The sequence below is a fragment of the Myotis davidii genome, unplaced genomic scaffold (assembly GCF_000327345.1).
Source record: "Myotis davidii unplaced genomic scaffold, ASM32734v1 scaffold104, whole genome shotgun sequence".
Lineage (NCBI taxonomy): Eukaryota > Metazoa > Chordata > Mammalia > Chiroptera > Vespertilionidae > Myotis > Myotis davidii.
In genome coordinates, this window is record NW_006296625.1 from 675,712 (window position 1) to 692,834 (window position 17,123).

A 17,123-nucleotide genomic window follows, 5' to 3' on the forward strand; every position below is an offset into this window, starting at 1 on the left:
TCCTTCAGAGCCACCTTTTCTCCCCTGTTAGGTTGGTGTGGCCCAGGTTAACAGATGCATTTCGAATAATGCATGTAGAGGCACTGTTTCCGTTTTTGAGTGCCTCCATTTTATATTCTGTTGAGTACACAAATAACAAAATTACTGTGGATTATCCCATTCCCCAATTCAGTCATGACCCATAAATCAAGAAATGTTGAGTTTATTTACCATAAAAGATCTAGAAAGACTAGTTATATCCTACTGAAGACTTATAATAAGTAAGGACACTCCTTTATCTTTTCACTAGCAAATAACACTGCATGTTTACAAGGTCTGGTCCCTAGTCTTCCCTTTTATCTTTATCAAGGTCTGTCTGAGGTCATTCATTCTCCCTTTTTCCCTGATTGGGAAGGAGTAAGTTACTGGTGTGTATTAACCTTCCCCAGGTTTTGAAACAAATCACTGCTTAAGTGTCCAGGGACACTGATTTTTAGAGTCACTGGAGAACAGTTCCATTTCTCAGATATTTCATTTTCTTCCTTGATTTTTCATAAAAACCATAGCCTTATAAAGTCTCATCAAAGGGTAGTCTATATTTACTACCTCCCTTTTTTACCTCCCAGTAATCCTACAGTCTGACTCCTGCCCCTTCCCCCTCAGCCAGTGTGCTGAAATCCCTCTCTAGATTACATCTGCTTCTTAGTTGTCCAGCAGCATCTTGCAGCATTTTGCATTACCACCCTGTCATTTGAACTTCTCCTCTCATTAAGCACCCTCTACAGATTTTCGTATGCCTCTGTTTTAACACAGTCTACTTTTGCAAGTATCTCCTCCTCTCCTATCTTATAAAGTTATGTATTTTTTTAGCTCCATACTCAGTTTTTCTCTTTTGTCCCAGTAATTCTATCCTTGGTGTTATATTTCTATTAAAAGTTTCCACTCCAGTGCATATGAAGATAATACTCCACTGCCATTGGCCAGGCCAGCCCTTCACCTTGAGTTTTAGGCCTAAATTGATAAATGGTTGCCGACCCTGTGTATACCAAAGTTTAAATCAAATTCCTTATCTCCCCTTACATTTTTTTCATAGAAAAATGTTAACTCTTTCTAAAATTTTCTCACATCTGATGGTCTTGACTTGTCACCAGCCACAGAATCTGGAAATACTTCTCCTGCTCCTCATTCGCATCAGAGTCATTGAATTCTACCAATTCCGTTGAAAATACTCAAAACAGAACTACACTTAGATCACATTACAGCCCATCTCCAGTTCCACTGTCACTCTTGATCCCTTTAAATTTCCTCCTAAGCTCTATTAATAATTTGTATTAATTTTTGTCTCACTAGTTTTATTTCCATTAAAATTAAAATGCCCCATTTCCTTTGTTATCCACTTAAAAATTCCACTCATTCTTCACAAATGCAAGTCAAATAACCAAATATTTAATAAAACCTTTATTAACACTATACCTCCCCCTGGACTAAAATGAACCATGGGAATCATTTGTCCAGATTTGGTTTCTAATATCATAATAGTTCACAAATATTTTGTTTGTGCTATTTATGAAATGACTGATTCATATTTCCATGTAATTTTTCTTTTAGATAATGAAGTTGCTTGGCCATGTTCTGCCAAGATCTATGCACTGTAGAAAGATGTGTACATATGAAAGTGTGTATATTAACTACACACTTAAATGCATACACATTTGTTTTAAGGTATATCAGTGGTGGGGGGAAAACCACAATATGAGAACCATTTAATTGCTTACCGAGGCCTGTCAATTCTAATTCTTTTATATCTTATCAGTGGGTCCCCTCTCTACTATTTATTTCTTAGTTAGGGTTTTCATTATTTCTTACCTGTATTACCACAAAACCTAGAGCCTTATCTCCTTATTATCTACTTAAATATATATAAATACTTATTGATTACATATTCTGTGCTATGCATAATTGATGTACCTCTTAAAACAAAGCACAACACTGTAGTGCCTTATGCAAGGAGCTCACAGCCTTTTAATTCAGTCCCATAGATATCAAGGTAACCTTTTTTTATTTTGGGTCCAGTGAAAAGGATGGGCTCGCAACAAGGTAGATGTTCATGAATTAATGAATTTAGAATGCCTGATATTAAAGTACTAATAATGTAACTTATAGGCAAGCTGTTTGGGAAAGAGAAATCGAGAAGAGGTGGTTTAGTTCAACTTCAGGATTAATAACTACAACATAGTCTGCCATGTTTGAAGCTGTGTGTATGGCTCACTTACAGGGGCCAAAGATTTTGATTTTGGTTCTTTTCTTTAGTGTGATAGAAGGAAAGAATAAGGAAGTTGCATATATTTTAAAAGCATATAAAACATTCTAGCCTATTTGCAGCTCACAAATGTAAGATACTAAAATGTATGTAATATCTATTATTTGGGGGGAAATTAGGTATAAATTGATTCAACTCCCTTGATATAAAATATATAAGGGAAATGCAAAGACAGTTCTTATATTGGTACTACCTATCAGCATATTCAGAAGGACTTTGAGTGTACAAATATACATGAAGTATGCTAAATATTCCTTCAAAAATTACCTATTAATGGCTTGCATTCAAAATTGCTTGTTTCTAAGTGTACACCTTTTTCCTTCGTAGCTTTCACTGCATGTTCAATAATTACAGCGTTTTTCTTTACTTTTCTGTTCAAAAAAAGCAACACAGGGACTGGAATTTTGCCTCAGGAAGCAAGGTTATTCATAATCCTGTTGAATTAATATTCCTTATTACTTTACAAAAATACATAGCTCTATTTTTGTGTTTTCAATAATACCATAAATTTTAACACAACTGAATACAGCAATGTAGGAACACTACAGTTGTAATTGTTTTCACTTATTTGAGAAATATTTTTCTTTTTTGTATTTGGAGAAGAAAAGCCAGTAAAGTAAAAAGATACATTTTAAAGCATTCATATTGGATTGACCAATTATTTAAATAATTATGCAATTTAAAATTAATGTCAAATGTTTTTATTGTTACAAACATATAACACATTTAAGAATGCATGCAACACAGTTTCCCTTCTGTCCAAATTCTGCTGTTTAATATCTTTATTTGCTTCACAGCTTCCTCAAAGCCCTGCTTGATTCAGGCCAAGTCTGTCTACCTAGAGCTGATGGATTAGGCACAGGCTTCCAAGGGGCTTTCCGAATTAAATGCCTGCTGACCTCAGATATCCTGATGACATGTTAGCAGCCCTTTGCTGATTTTGTCCTAATTGTCTAATACACCCAATTAGCCAAGTTATAAAAAAAAAAGGCTGGATTTCTTTTTGAAACATTAGGGCTAGTCTACTTTGGATAATTAAAAAATCTTTCAGCTAGATGAATCCTTAAATATCATTTTGTTATCCCTTGTTGCATATGAGGAAGCCAATATATGGAGAAATTATCCTGTTCCATGTGTTTATATCTGATATACAAAATTTCCCAAATCTGGCCTGTTCAGTCCCTGATTGCCACTTTTAAGTTTTTGACCAGTGGCTTCTAATTTGTGGTTATACACAGGCAGAATATCAAAATAGTTTAACAAAGGAATGAACCAAATTTCAAATACTTGTCTATATGTTAATCACAAAAAAGTGTATTATTATAAATGCTGAAACTTAAAAAAAGACAACTATTTAACCAATGGAGAACTACTTTTGCAAGTAAAGATTACACTTTTTATTAAAGGTAATGCTATTTTAGGATGGTGCCTATCTGTATTTCTCATTTTTATTCATCAGTAATTTTTAAATTTCATAATTTTTAAATTTCAGCAATTAGTACTGCAGTTTTCCCCAAGAAAACTTGTTAAGACTTCACTGCTAGCACCCACACAAATGATTTCTTCATGCCATTGTTTACACACTAGAGAACATTTTGGTTTCTTCCACTTTAACTGTTTCTACTTTGTATTAAATCTGTACACTTCACCTTTGCCACTTGATCCAGTAATCTCAAGGCCTAGTATCAAATAGGCCTGGGTGGCTTATAAAACCTGTTTTATTCAAACATAAGGCAGATACTTAAAGATGCATTTTTTTTAAATTTAAAGTTACATACATATGTATGTGTGTATAGATAGGTATAAAAACAAGTACATTTTAAAAGGACAAAATTACATTCAATAGATTTCAAATACCTTCACAAATAAATTGTTTTTTTATTCACTTAAAAAGTTTTCAGATCTTATTTTCTTATAATATTATATTGCAATTTGTCTTTCCAAGGTTTGTAAAGGTGAAGAATAAATTATGGAGCAAAGAATCTACACTTTGCCTTTTTGGGGTGTTTTTCCAGTCCCACTGTTCCATATGTTCTTTTGTTTTAGGAGTTACTAAATGTCCTGTTTTTTCCTGTCTTGTTCATTGGGCAAACAGGGGTAGATGGTCCCCCTCCCTAGATAGGAGACGACCTCCTAGTCCCAGGATTCAAATCCAGCATGCTTCTCCGGAGAATGACAGGTACTAGTCAACTCCTCCTCACAGACAAGTGGCTTCAAAAGGCTAGTAGGCCACAAAGTGAAGGGTAACCGAGAGCAATGTTGGTTATGACATGCTTCCTTTCAGGGGCAAGAGCCAGATGTACTGTGATTCCGTCAATAAATGCATCCAGCTTTAATAAAGCACCTCAGAATTAGTGCAACGAGGGTAGCATGCCCTGAGATGAATGGCAGTGTGCAAACACACAAAGTTGATTCCAGTGGAAGAGTTCTGTTTTAAGGATGAACATTTATTTCGTAGTTTTTGATTTCTAAAAACATATTTAACTATTGTTTTGTTTACATGTAAATAAATAAAAATTCTCAGGTGCTTTAAAATATGTTAAAAATCTGTCCGGACCTATTCTTTGTTATACTGATTGATGGTGTAGTCTCACTTGTCTTGTTTTGTTACTACATAAGCTTGTTGTTAATAAGATACAGGCTTTGGGGTATATTTAAAAATATCTGATTTAGCGTGGAACACCTCGTCCTTATATATAATACTGTGTTTTTACACCCAATACTGCAACGGCTAGGGTCAGTCCACAAAGTAGTTTTTTTTAAAAATAGCATCCGTGCTTTGAATCCACTTCATTCTGATATATCAGAAGTGCTGCAATATATATTTTTTATTGGTTTGTTATCCTCAATTGTAGTTAACTGAGTTCTCTTGTTTTATGGTGCTTGTTATATTTTAATATAGTTCTTATCTTTAAATATCTTTTCTGACCAAGTCACAAAGGGTTATTGGGTGTTTTGGATACTTCTCTTTTGGTGTAAGCAGAAATTCAATTAACACATTGGTGATTTTCATTAAATAGATAGTATATATGGTATCTCAGAATTAGAACAACTAGTCATGCCAGTGTACCAATTTCTTTTTTTTTAAGTATGTGTGTATAGAGCAGAGTAATTGTGACCTTATTAAAGAATAATATCATTTATTTTATGTATCCATAGTACATATATCTTCAGGATTTCAACTTGAAAGAAACATTAAACACTGTCAGAACAAATTAATAAGTCATTTTACAAATGTTAGAAAAGATCACAAACTGCTATTTTATGAAGGCTTTCGAGATATTTTATCCTTTCTTACTATTGCTTATATTTATATAATTTGTATTTAAAAGTTATTTCTCCTGCTGCTATCTGATTTATAGGATAAAATTTCTGGGACTAGAAAAATTAGTGAAATCTTTCATTTAAAAGTATTACAAATTTAAAGTCTTTCAAATAAGAATATAAAATAATTGTATAAATCAAATAAAAATTTATATCCACATTGCTACTCACTCATTTAACAAGTACTCAACGTGCCCCTACTGTGTGCACTATTCTAATGGCTAAAGCCATAACAGTGTTAAAAGCCAAGGTCCTGGCCATCAAGGAACTTACAATTTCATTTTATAAAAAGCCATCTAGAAACTTACAATTTCATTTTTTAAAAAGAAATTCTGGGAAGCCTTTTAATTATTCCAAAACAAGTGAGTCAGAGGATTTAATCTTATATAATAATCACTGTTTGAGTACAGGACAATTAAATATGATAGTTTTTGTAATGAACATAAATGTAAGTTTATCTGGGCTTTGTTTGAGCACAATGGAAATCCAAATAATAGTTTTTAGTTCTTACATACATGAAAATTAGTTATCATTTAAAGACATATCAATTATCAATCATGTTATTTATTTCATAGATTGCATATATAACTTTAAGGATAGATTTTAGGTTCAGAAATATCCCTTTTAGGTAAGATTATAAAGGGAATTCTTACTAATACATAATTATGAATATATATACTTTCCACTTTTATTATGACTTTTTTATGGAGAAATTCTTTGTTCGACAAAAGTATATTTCAAATACCTTGATACTATTATTTATTACTGTAGGGAACAGAAAATTATTTGCAATAAGTTTTTATTATAGAATTCATGTGACCATAAAAATGAGAAATTATTTCATCAACAAATGCTAAATTATGAGGGTAACTATGTCAGCCACTTGGAAAACTTAACACTTGCATTTCACCTCTTATCAGTTTATTTACTCATTCAGAAGTTTCTACCATTTTGCAAATGAAGTGAACATGGCATCATATTTGAAGATAGTGAATATAGATAAGATGACTTTTGTCCTGGGTAGCTGGAAAATATTCTAAAATCAGTGACAACTCATATAATCAGTCTTTGGATATACTGAATTGGGGCCATTATTGATAATTTTGAAAATAATAGATAATTTTTAAAAGTAAACTTTTGCTTAAGAGAGTTTTCTAGTAAATTGGAAAGCATTTAGTTGACCTCTTATTTCTCATCGTATGCAAACACTCACAATTTGTAATTTCTCAGTAATTGAATTTCACCAGTAACCAATCTTGATGTCATCTGAAGTTGTTCAATAAATTTGTTTTGAATTAACAGGGAAGTATTTTTATCTAAATATAGGAATAATTTCTTAAAGTTATAGAATACTTACAATAATAATGAGAAAAAAATAGAAATTTGTAGCCTCAGGGAATGTTCTGACTTTAAAAATGGAGTGAAAATTTTCTTGCAGCTTTGTTACTAAAAATGTTGAGACTTTTAAGAATATCATTCCAATGACAACGTATCTTTTTGTAAATGATACTATTTTAATATATGAGTTGTAACTTCTGTCTGTAAATAACTTTATGAATCATAATAAAATGTCATTATACTTGTGGCTTCGGATTAACCACAATTTGTGAGTAGCGAGTTAGAAAAAATGTATTTTAATACATTTAAAATTAAATGTCTTGAATGATAAAAAAGATAAATGATATTAAATGATAAAAAATTTTAATAGAACAAAAGCATGATAAAACTCAAAATAAGAAAATATGATGGAAACAGTATAACTCTGTTTCATTCACTTCTGTTCAGGGATTCCTTCAGTAAACATTAAATAATTCAAAGTCACTGGATGGTAGAGTGGGCAGAGAACCTAAGAACATGGGGATATGATGGTAGTGTCCTCACCAACTAATTACCTTAAACTTTCTAGGGCTTAGTTTTCTCTTCTGTAAACTTAGATACTTGCAGAGGGACTCGCTCAAGTCTAATTAAGACACTAGTTAGACTATAAAATTGATCCTATGTTCCTTGTTGAATCATGAGAAACATACATTGGTCCAGGAATAATGGCCGACACTTCATTATGCATAAGGCAGTAACCAGAGAGCAGTTCTTATTTGTGGTATTTTATAATACATTGAAGCTCAGTAAACAGTGCAAAGTTTTATTTCAAAATTTATTTGATGTAAACTGAGTTTTATAGCCTAGTTAGGGTGTTTTTTTTTAACTTATTTTAACTTTTTAGACTCTCAAATTCTAGTATAGTACTCAAAATATTACTGTTTTTAACCATCCACTCAACAAATAGTTGTTAAGCAGCTACTATGTGCTCGGTATTGATGTTACAATAATAACCAGACACAGTTCCTAACCACAAGGAACTTAGAAGGACTAGTTTAAGGTAGGAGGTAGTTTATTTCACTGTGATGTATTTTATGATTACATGAATAGTTTCAATACTATAATACATAAATATAGGTTGATTTTTTCCTAACCTTTCCTCATTTACATAGCACAAGCTTATACGTGCTCAGTATTGATGTTACAATAATAACCAGACACAGTTCCTAACCACAAGGAACTTAGAAGGACTAGTTTAAGGTAGGAGGTAGTTTATTTCACTGTGATGTATTTTATGATTACATGAATAGTTTCAATACTATAATACATAAATATAGGTTGATTTTTTCCTAACCTTTCCTCATTTACATAGCACAAGCTTTTATTTATCTCTAGAAAGAGCTGTGTTTCAAGCATACAATATATTCTCAGGTATAACTTAGGATTCAGGATAGAAAATACATTAGAATTTTTAATTTTTTTCCTCTATTCTCACTTTTTACTGAATTATCACAATTAAGTGTATATCATTTTCACTCAATTTGAAGATTCTTCCAAGTAGTTAGAAGAATTATAAAGACATATCCTTTGTAGAAAATTTTAGAAGAATATTCAATAAAATAAGTTTCTGTGGCATTTGCAGATTTTTTAAAAAGGATAAGAGGGTTAAAAATGAAAACAATTAAAAAGTTAGATGTATGAACTTCTGTATGAATATTTATCACCCAGTTATGAAGCATTGACTTTGATTTAATATGTTTAAAGCACTTACTCCTTGCTGTTCTAAGCAGTGCTATCACTACCACAAATCCTTGTTCTACATCATAGTACGAAACTATCATTATTGAAATACAAATACCACACAATATTGATATGTTTAAAATTAGCAAACCCGTGAGGTGGTAGTATTATTATTGCCACTTTGCAGTGGGGAAAAACAGTAATAGAGAGGTTTAAGTAACTTGACTAAAATTACCCGCTAGACAGAGATAGCACTGGGATTAAACTGAGACAGTCTGACCCAGCATCAAAGCTTTTAGTTACTACGTTCCAGTGTTGTTTATGTCACAGATGAAATGTGCTTACTGATAGTATTATTACGGACCCAGTTCATTTCATGGTTTGACATGGAATAGCTATGTGGGTTAGAGCAAATTATTTAACCTCTCTCAGCCTCAATCTCCTATTCTTAAAAGAAAAAAAAAAAGGATAAAAAGTAGTACCTATCTGGCTGGATTGGTGTGATTAGATGAGACATGCAGGTACACTGATCATGCTAACATGCAGCAAGTGTTAGATATTAGAGCCATCAGCATCGTTGCCATCAGCATCATCAATTCCTGTGATGATCAATCTAATATATGAATCATTAAGTTTTAGGAGATGAGAAGAGGAAGAGTTGAGAGTTTTACAGAGGAAGTAAACTCTCACCGAGTCTAGAAAAATTCGTAGAGATCACTAGGGGTGGGAGGAAAAGCAAACAAGTTCTAAAATATGCCTGTAAGTGTTTTGTTGGGCAGTGTTAGAAAGTTTGTACAATGGCTACCAGATTCTCTACATCCCTTGCTCCCCACACCCCAGACTATTGTCATCTGATGCTCCTCTTTTAACACTTTCCTTTCTGGCCTCCTTACTGTGGCGTGAACATGCCAGGCACACAACTGACTTTGGGCCTGTGTACTCGATGCTACCTTTGCCTGGGACATGTTTTCCCTGGATATATACATGGCTGACTCCCTCACCTTATGTCTTTGTTAAAAATGCCACCAACTCAGTGAGTCCTTCCCTGAGCACCCTCCTTACTAGTAAAGTTGTGATTTGCAGCTGCCCCCACTCACTTCCCACACACATTCCTGACCCTTCTGGCCCTGGTTCACTTTTTGTTGTTTCAGCATATATGATCTTCGAACAGACTATATAGATTACTAGTTTGAGGGGTTTTGTTGTTGTTGCTTGCTTGTCTTCTACCAATAAAATGCCAGTTGGAAGAAATTAGCAGGCCCAGAGGTCTCTGCACCCTGTGAAGGCAGACTTTGCACTTTGATATGTGTCCCTAGTGCCTAACAGGGCTTGGCATAATATATATTAAACACTGAGGATATCTGGCATTAATAAGTAAGCAGAGTAAAGGGAAGAGAGTAGATCTTGAAAGTTCTCTTCACAGGAAAAAAAATTGTAACTTTGTGTGTTGATGGATGTTGACTGGACCTATTGTGGTGATCATTTTGCAATATATGCAAATATCAAATCAGTTGTTGTACACCTAAGCTAATATAATGTTACATGTCAATTATATTTTTAAAAAAGACAAGCAGTTGCCCCTCCTTAACATTTTTTGAAAGGAAGTAATATTGGGAAAGAAAAATAAGCATAAATCATAGGCAATCAATGATTGAGGAAAAAATACACTTTTATTTAATGGTTTCTTTTTTCTTTTTTTTTTTTGTATGAGTTTCTTCACCATGATATTTTATATTTATTTCAAATATATTGCAGTCCAGACACATTTTAGGTTAAGTAGGCATATGTAAGCTGCCTTAGGGAGATAAGCTTTATAATATAAACATTATTTCTTTGGGAAAATGCATTTGGAGTCCCAGATGTTCAGTATACATACGTACTTTTGGGTCATGGAGTAAATTGGGAACATTATTAGTTCTTTGATTTGTGATGTGATTGGCTTTTTAAAATGCTATATAATTGCAAAAAAAGCTATATGTAATTGCAAAGGCATCTTTATGATCATTTTAATAGTTAATTTAAAATACTCTTACTTATGTTAGACATTTCACTATAGCATTTCTTCTCTTCATAATTCTGTGGGAGAAAAAAAACACAAAGGAAACATCTTTGTAACACCAAGTTTCAACTTGTAAAATGAAGTCACTTCACCCCTTTGTGGTCTTTTAGCACTTAAACCATTGCTGTCCTCACATCACATCTGTCATCACTGCACCCACCATTGGATTTGTTTACTCATTAGGAGAGGCACAGTTGCCCAGCGGGAGTCCCTGTTAAGTCATTACTGTTGACTTGCCCATCTAGACTAATGGAATGTCAGCTTGTTGTCTCCTGTTGGACAATTTGTGTCTTCCACACAGCACAAGTTCTGATTTTTATTTTATTTTAAAAAGTACTGACTAACAAAACCATTAGATAAGATGGTTGCCATTTTTCATGCCTGTTACTTTTATCATTGTATGATATTACCGCAGCTTTATTCATCATATATTTTGTGTTTCTTTAACACTTCATTCCACAGGCACTCCAGAAAATCTGAAAGATCTAGCATCCAAAAACAGACTAGGAAAGGCATTGCTTCTGATGCAGAAAGGTAGGCTCGGTGTTGTGCTGTGCAGCCATCTTCTGTTTTACTAATACATTCAGGGTGCCTTCACTTGGATTTTATATGATCAGATCAGCTCTTATACACAGATGGTGATAGTGAAAGACATTCGTGTAAATAAATCACCTATGGGATTAGTGTCATCAAAAAAAACCAAGAGTGACTTGAAGGCAGCCCTTATATCTTAGGGATCAAGGAAAATCTCATGTATAAATTTTACTGATTATTCTGATTTTTAAAGAGAATTAAATGCATACTTATTTCTGTATACATATTAGGACATTCATATTTTGTTTCTGAGATTATTGAAATGTTAACAATGAATATAGTACCTAAGTATGCAAATATTTGTTATTTGAGTATCTGTTATTTACCTGAATAATGCCTTTTAAAACTTTTTTTCTACAAATGGATAATCTAAGATTATACTTGTATATTACAACCAAAGATATTTGTTAACTTAGAAATTATAAGGATTGTTGATCTTTCATTTGTGTAATTCCTCTAATTCTGCAAATTTTTTGAATATTTTGATTGCAAGGTATTTGTTCACATTTTACAGAGTTGTAAGAAACACCAAAAAATCCAGTTAACATATTTATTCATCCAACTGTTATTGAAAACATGGAGAGTGAGATAGATGTGAATGAATAAGCATATTCAAATATCATAAAAATATGCACTATTTGCAGTGAGAACACAGGGAAAAGAGTGGATGCTGATGAGTTAGGAAATATTTTATAAACAGGTGTCACTTGAGTTAAATCCAGATATATAAAAGTAGATGTGAAGAGTAGAATATTGCTTGAGAAGGGAACAATATGAGAAAGCACTGAGGCTTGAAATATCCATATATGTATATATATTTACTGATTTCAGAGAGGAAGGGAGAAATAGAAACATCAATGATGAGAGAGAGAATGATTGATTGGCTGCCTCTTGGACATCCCCTACTGGGGATCGAACCCACAGCTCAGACATATGCCCTTGACCAGAATCGAACCCAGAATCCTTCAGTCTGCAGGCCAACGCTCTGTCCAGTGAGCCAAATCGACTAGGGCTGAAATATCCTCTTAAGTTTGAGGAAACCATACCCATTTGGGAAGGGGGAATAGGATACAGGAGATGGGAAAGATGTCTGAAAATAAAACTGAAGAAATCCTTAAAGATTATGTTATGGATGCCCTTGCGGGCCGTGCTACAGAGTTTTACTTTCTGCGCTATTCCATGATCCATTAATGGATGTGCTTTCAAACTGGAGGTACATGATTCATTTTAAGTTTGATCACTTGACAGCATTTTGGAAGACAGATTGAAAGTTCTGAAGGTAGATGCAAGACACCAGTGAGGCTGTTAACATAGTTTTGGTTGAGGTAGAATCCGTGTAACACATTCAGTCAACTAACAAACACGTGCCAAACTATTGTGCTAAGTTCATGGAGTAAAATAGTGAGCAGGGAAAAAGGGAGATTTTCCAGAGGATATTTACCTCTGAGCTGGGGTCAGAAACGTGAGTAGGTATTAGTCACATCAAGGGAGATGGGAAGGGGAGGTGGAGTTTATTACTTTCTAATGGTCTTTGGGGATATTAACTCTTGAGAGAACTGAAGAATGGGGAAAGGATCTGGGAAGCTCAAAAAAGTGTTGAGTTGGAATTTAGTTTTAAGAGGAATTGGACTTTGAGCAAGGAAGAGAAGCCCAGAATTTTAGTATTTTAGATAGATCAGATAGATAGATAGGTAGATATAGATAGATGAAATAATACTAATTATGTTTCTATTTATATATTCTTTAGTGTCAACTCAGCTAACTGCAATCTCTTTACTAGCACTGTAGACACCTTAAACTTATTAAGTTTTTAATCTTCAACCATTATTTATAACCTCGCTGTCTCATGCACACACAATTTCAATTATTTTGACAAGACTGAAAAATTTCCTCATGAATATCCTTTTCATTTCATTCATGCTTATTTATTTTGTACGTATTTAGGATGTATCAATGAACAAGTTTTTTTGTTTACAATAAGATACTCTTTTGCAAAATGTTTGATGATTCTAGATCAACTAAAGGTGCTTAACTCCAGATGAATGATAGCTGGGCCTCTCTCTCTGCAGCACTGAAAATACCTGTAAACACAAATCCTCCCTTCAGTGAGAATAGCAGGATGTAATTGACCCCCAATCTCAGATATTTGCTGCTTAAGAGCCATATTCATATTACTCTTGCCTTTACTTACTTTGCCTGTAGGTTTTTGTTTGTTTGCTTTTGTGTGTGTGCCTCAGGCATGAACAGCCCTGGCCACCGACATAGGCATCAAGCTAGGATGAACTAAGGACTGTACATCTGCTTTGCCCCTGATTGATATAAGAGCAACACCACCAATCAGGTGTCTCCTTGCCCATTGCCAGGGGGTTTCCTGTAGGTTTTAATAAAGAAAACCCAAACCTTTCAGGTGTGTAAATTTGTTTGAGTATAATAACAGCTCCTTATTGACTTTTATTGGAGTGTAAATTACATACCTAGTTTTGAAGTGAATTGTTGAATAGCTAGCTAACAAAAGAAGAATTGTTTTGGATTTTCAAAGTTTGTTCTCATTTTACTTCATTAGAAGATACCTTGAGTTGACATCTAACTATAGGTGAATTGAGGTCACAGTATGAATGCTGGTTACGCTGAATTTTTGCCTTTGGGAATTAATGACTTCCCCAAAGGAGTCGTACCACACAGTCGTGCCTTAGCTTCTAAACAATTTGCTGAGTAAGGATTATAATTTTGAAGGTCCTTTGTTGGCCTAAATAAACTGGGCCTTATGAGCAACAGCCTTGTAAGAAAATACCTTGAAAGATGCGTTGATCATTTGCATATAGAACACAGGCAGAACAGACCTCTGACTTTTGTGCCTGGCTGTTTAAAACAGTGCTTCAGATTCTTTGGGGAAATGCCTCAGTAAAAGTCCCACTTTTCACCCTCATGTGAATTCTACCCAGTGAACTGCTAGCACCATTCCTGCATCCTATGCTAGTGGCCTCTTCTTGTGGGACCTATACTCTTCATCCTAACGGAGAGATGTTTCATCAGGACTAGTATTTAGAATTACTTGAGTGTGCTTTTTATGTTGTTCCGATGCTACTGGAAAGAGCTTGTTTAAGCCTGACACGGCCATTATAGGAGGAACCATTTTGAAGATTTGACCTTAAATAGCACATACATGTTCATCCTTTAAAAAGTCTTTTAAAAACACAACTATATTGTTAAGTTGCAACAGACACAATTTATTGCAAGTCCGCTTACTGCAACAGACATGTCTGACTAGCCATCTAAGGTTTTGGTGAGAAATGTGTTTTACTTAAGTTCAAGTCTTAAACAATAGTCTTAGGTGAAGAGTGTGGGTATGGATTGAACTCAGTAGTTGGATATGGATATGTGGATGGTGGACTAGAGTCACACACATTGAGGTTTAGTTAGAATATTTCTCCAGAAGACTCGATGTTTTTGTTTAAAAAATATGAGATATGTATAGACATATATAGCAGATTAGATGTTCACTCAATGCCATTTTCAATATGTTTTGTTCCTTCAAACTCTCAGAAGCCAATACTATAAAATCTTACTAAAAAATTTGATACTTGGACACATATTTATATTTGTCTGACAAGATTAATAGTATGCTCAGGGGTGTGAAATTTCTTTTTTTTCCCCTCATAGAAGTATATTCTACCTCAAGCAAAATATGGAGAAAAGTTGGAGCTCCAAGATCTGTGTGGATCTTGCCTTTACCACAGTTTCTGTCTTTTTGCAAGTCACTCTATGGTCCTCAGTTTTCCCATCCATAAAATAGGGATAATGACACTTCTCAGAGCTGTTGTGATATACAAACAAAGAACATACATATGGGTGTATGTGTGCATACATATATACGTATATACAACACATTCAGCCATACAAACATACATACATGTATACACACATAGCCCCAGTGCCTGGCATGTATAGATGGCTTCATTTTGATGCTCAGTAAAGAAAAGTTGTCACTATCATTCTACTTATCTCTCATTCTCTTCTGTTCCATTCTCTATTATGGTTGTTCTTCATCTCTTTCATTCTTACATTCTTAGCACATACCATTTCATTGAAAAGATAAGGCTCCACAGCCTGGATTCTCTCGAGATTTCCCTCCTGTCCCTCAGAATTTCTTGATTAAGTCTCCTTTCGTTTTGACTAAAACAAACTGTACTTGGGGCTGTTATCTCTCATCTCCAAAACCTTGCTCTTCTCTCTTCACGGTCTGCATTTAGCTGTCCTCAGTTTCTCTGCCTGCGATTCAGCCTCCCTGACACACTGCTCTCTCTTCCGCAGGTACAGTGGTTTTCTGTGCCTCCCCTTTGGTCTGTGCTTTCATATTTGTTATAGTTTGGCTGATGGCAGGAATTGTTTTGTTACTAAGAGACTTTTAGTTCCTGTCAGAGAAATAAATAGATCTGGTGAGATATGATTAACCCGAATCAGTACAAGCTTCTGTCACTGTAAAAATAATACAAATCAGGTATATAATTTAAGATACATACTGTAAATGAAGAAAAAGACAAAAACCCATAGCTGTATTAAATAAGCATAAATACAGGGTAGGGCAAAAGTAAGTTTACAATTGTGAGTGTGGGAAACATCTTATTCTAGTATTGTTATTAATTATTGTTTTATTTTCTATATGAATAGCTGTAAACCTACTATTTCCCCATGCTGTACAGTAATCCTTACTTATCCACTGGGGATACCTTCCAGGACCCCCTGTGGATGCCTGAAACTTCAGATAGTACAGACCCTATATACACTATGTTTTTGCCTACGTACATACCTATGATAAAGTTTAATTTATAAATTAGGCACAGTAAGAATTAACAATGATAAGTAATAAAATAGAACAGTAAAACAATACACAGTAATAAAAGTTATGTGAATGTAGTGTCTCTCTCTCTCTCTCTCTCTCTCTCTCTCTCTCTCTCAACTGATTTGCTAACTGAGGTGGCTACTAAGTGACTAACAGGCAGGTAACATACCTACATTGGAAATACCCTGGGCAAAGGGATGATTCACATCCCGGGTAAGATAGGGTGCGCACCACAGGAGATTTCATGTGCTACTCCGAATGGCATGCAATTTAAAACTTATAATTATTTATTTCTGCAATTTTTCATTTAATATTTTTGGGTCACAGTTGACTGTGTAACTGAAACCATGAAAAGCAAAAGTGTGGATAAGGAGAGACTACTGTATATATAAATATCAGTTTTTAATTATTAATCCTTAACTCATAAATTGGCTTCATAATAATTTTGAATTTCACATTGAGATAACTGTCAGTTTATGGACAACTATATTTTTAGATATTTTTAGATATTAAAGGACATGATATCCCTATATCTACCTTCTGCATTTAGTCAGTTCAGGGATGAAGCATTCTCTATCTCATTATGTCATTTTAATCTGTTGGACAGTTTAAATTAACCTCAGAAGATGTCTTCCTTTGCTACTTGGTACAGACTTTCCTATTGCAGAGTAAAGTGGGCATGGACATTGTAAAAATATATACACAGAGTTCTGCAGTGTATATTTCTTCTTGAAAACAAGTGTTTAAAGCATCCCTGTGGTCATTATTCTAATCATACTGACATTTGAATAGGGTATCTTTATGAGCTCTTTCTCCTGTTCAGCTCTGTTCTAGGCCCTAGAGATACAGCTTAGTAAAAAAAAAAAAAAAAAAAAAAGGGGGGGGACTCACATAACACTCTGAGAGACTAAGATTTGTTATAGTTTTATAAGAGATTGCTTTTATTTTAT

At 34.0% G+C, this 17,123-nt stretch overlaps 1 protein-coding gene across 31 annotated transcripts in view; it reads left to right on the forward strand.

Moving 5' to 3' along the window:
- Positions 1 to 17,123, forward strand: part of RIMS1 (regulating synaptic membrane exocytosis 1) — a 400,323-nt gene that overhangs the window by 288,674 nt on the left and 94,526 nt on the right. For 15 of the 31 annotated variants that reach the window (XM_015569421.1, XM_015569410.1, XM_015569411.1 and 12 more), the window contains 2 exons: positions 4,395 to 4,478; positions 11,202 to 11,273. The exons of 7 other annotated variants lie outside the window; for them this stretch is intronic. In XM_015569421.1, coding sequence (XP_015424907.1) covers positions 4,395 to 4,478; positions 11,202 to 11,273 — 156 coding nt within the window. The remainder of the gene's footprint in view (positions 1 to 4,394; positions 4,479 to 11,201; positions 11,274 to 17,123) is intronic. 9 more of the 31 variants (XM_015569405.1, XM_015569399.1, XM_015569404.1 and 6 more) reach the window with 2 other exon arrangements.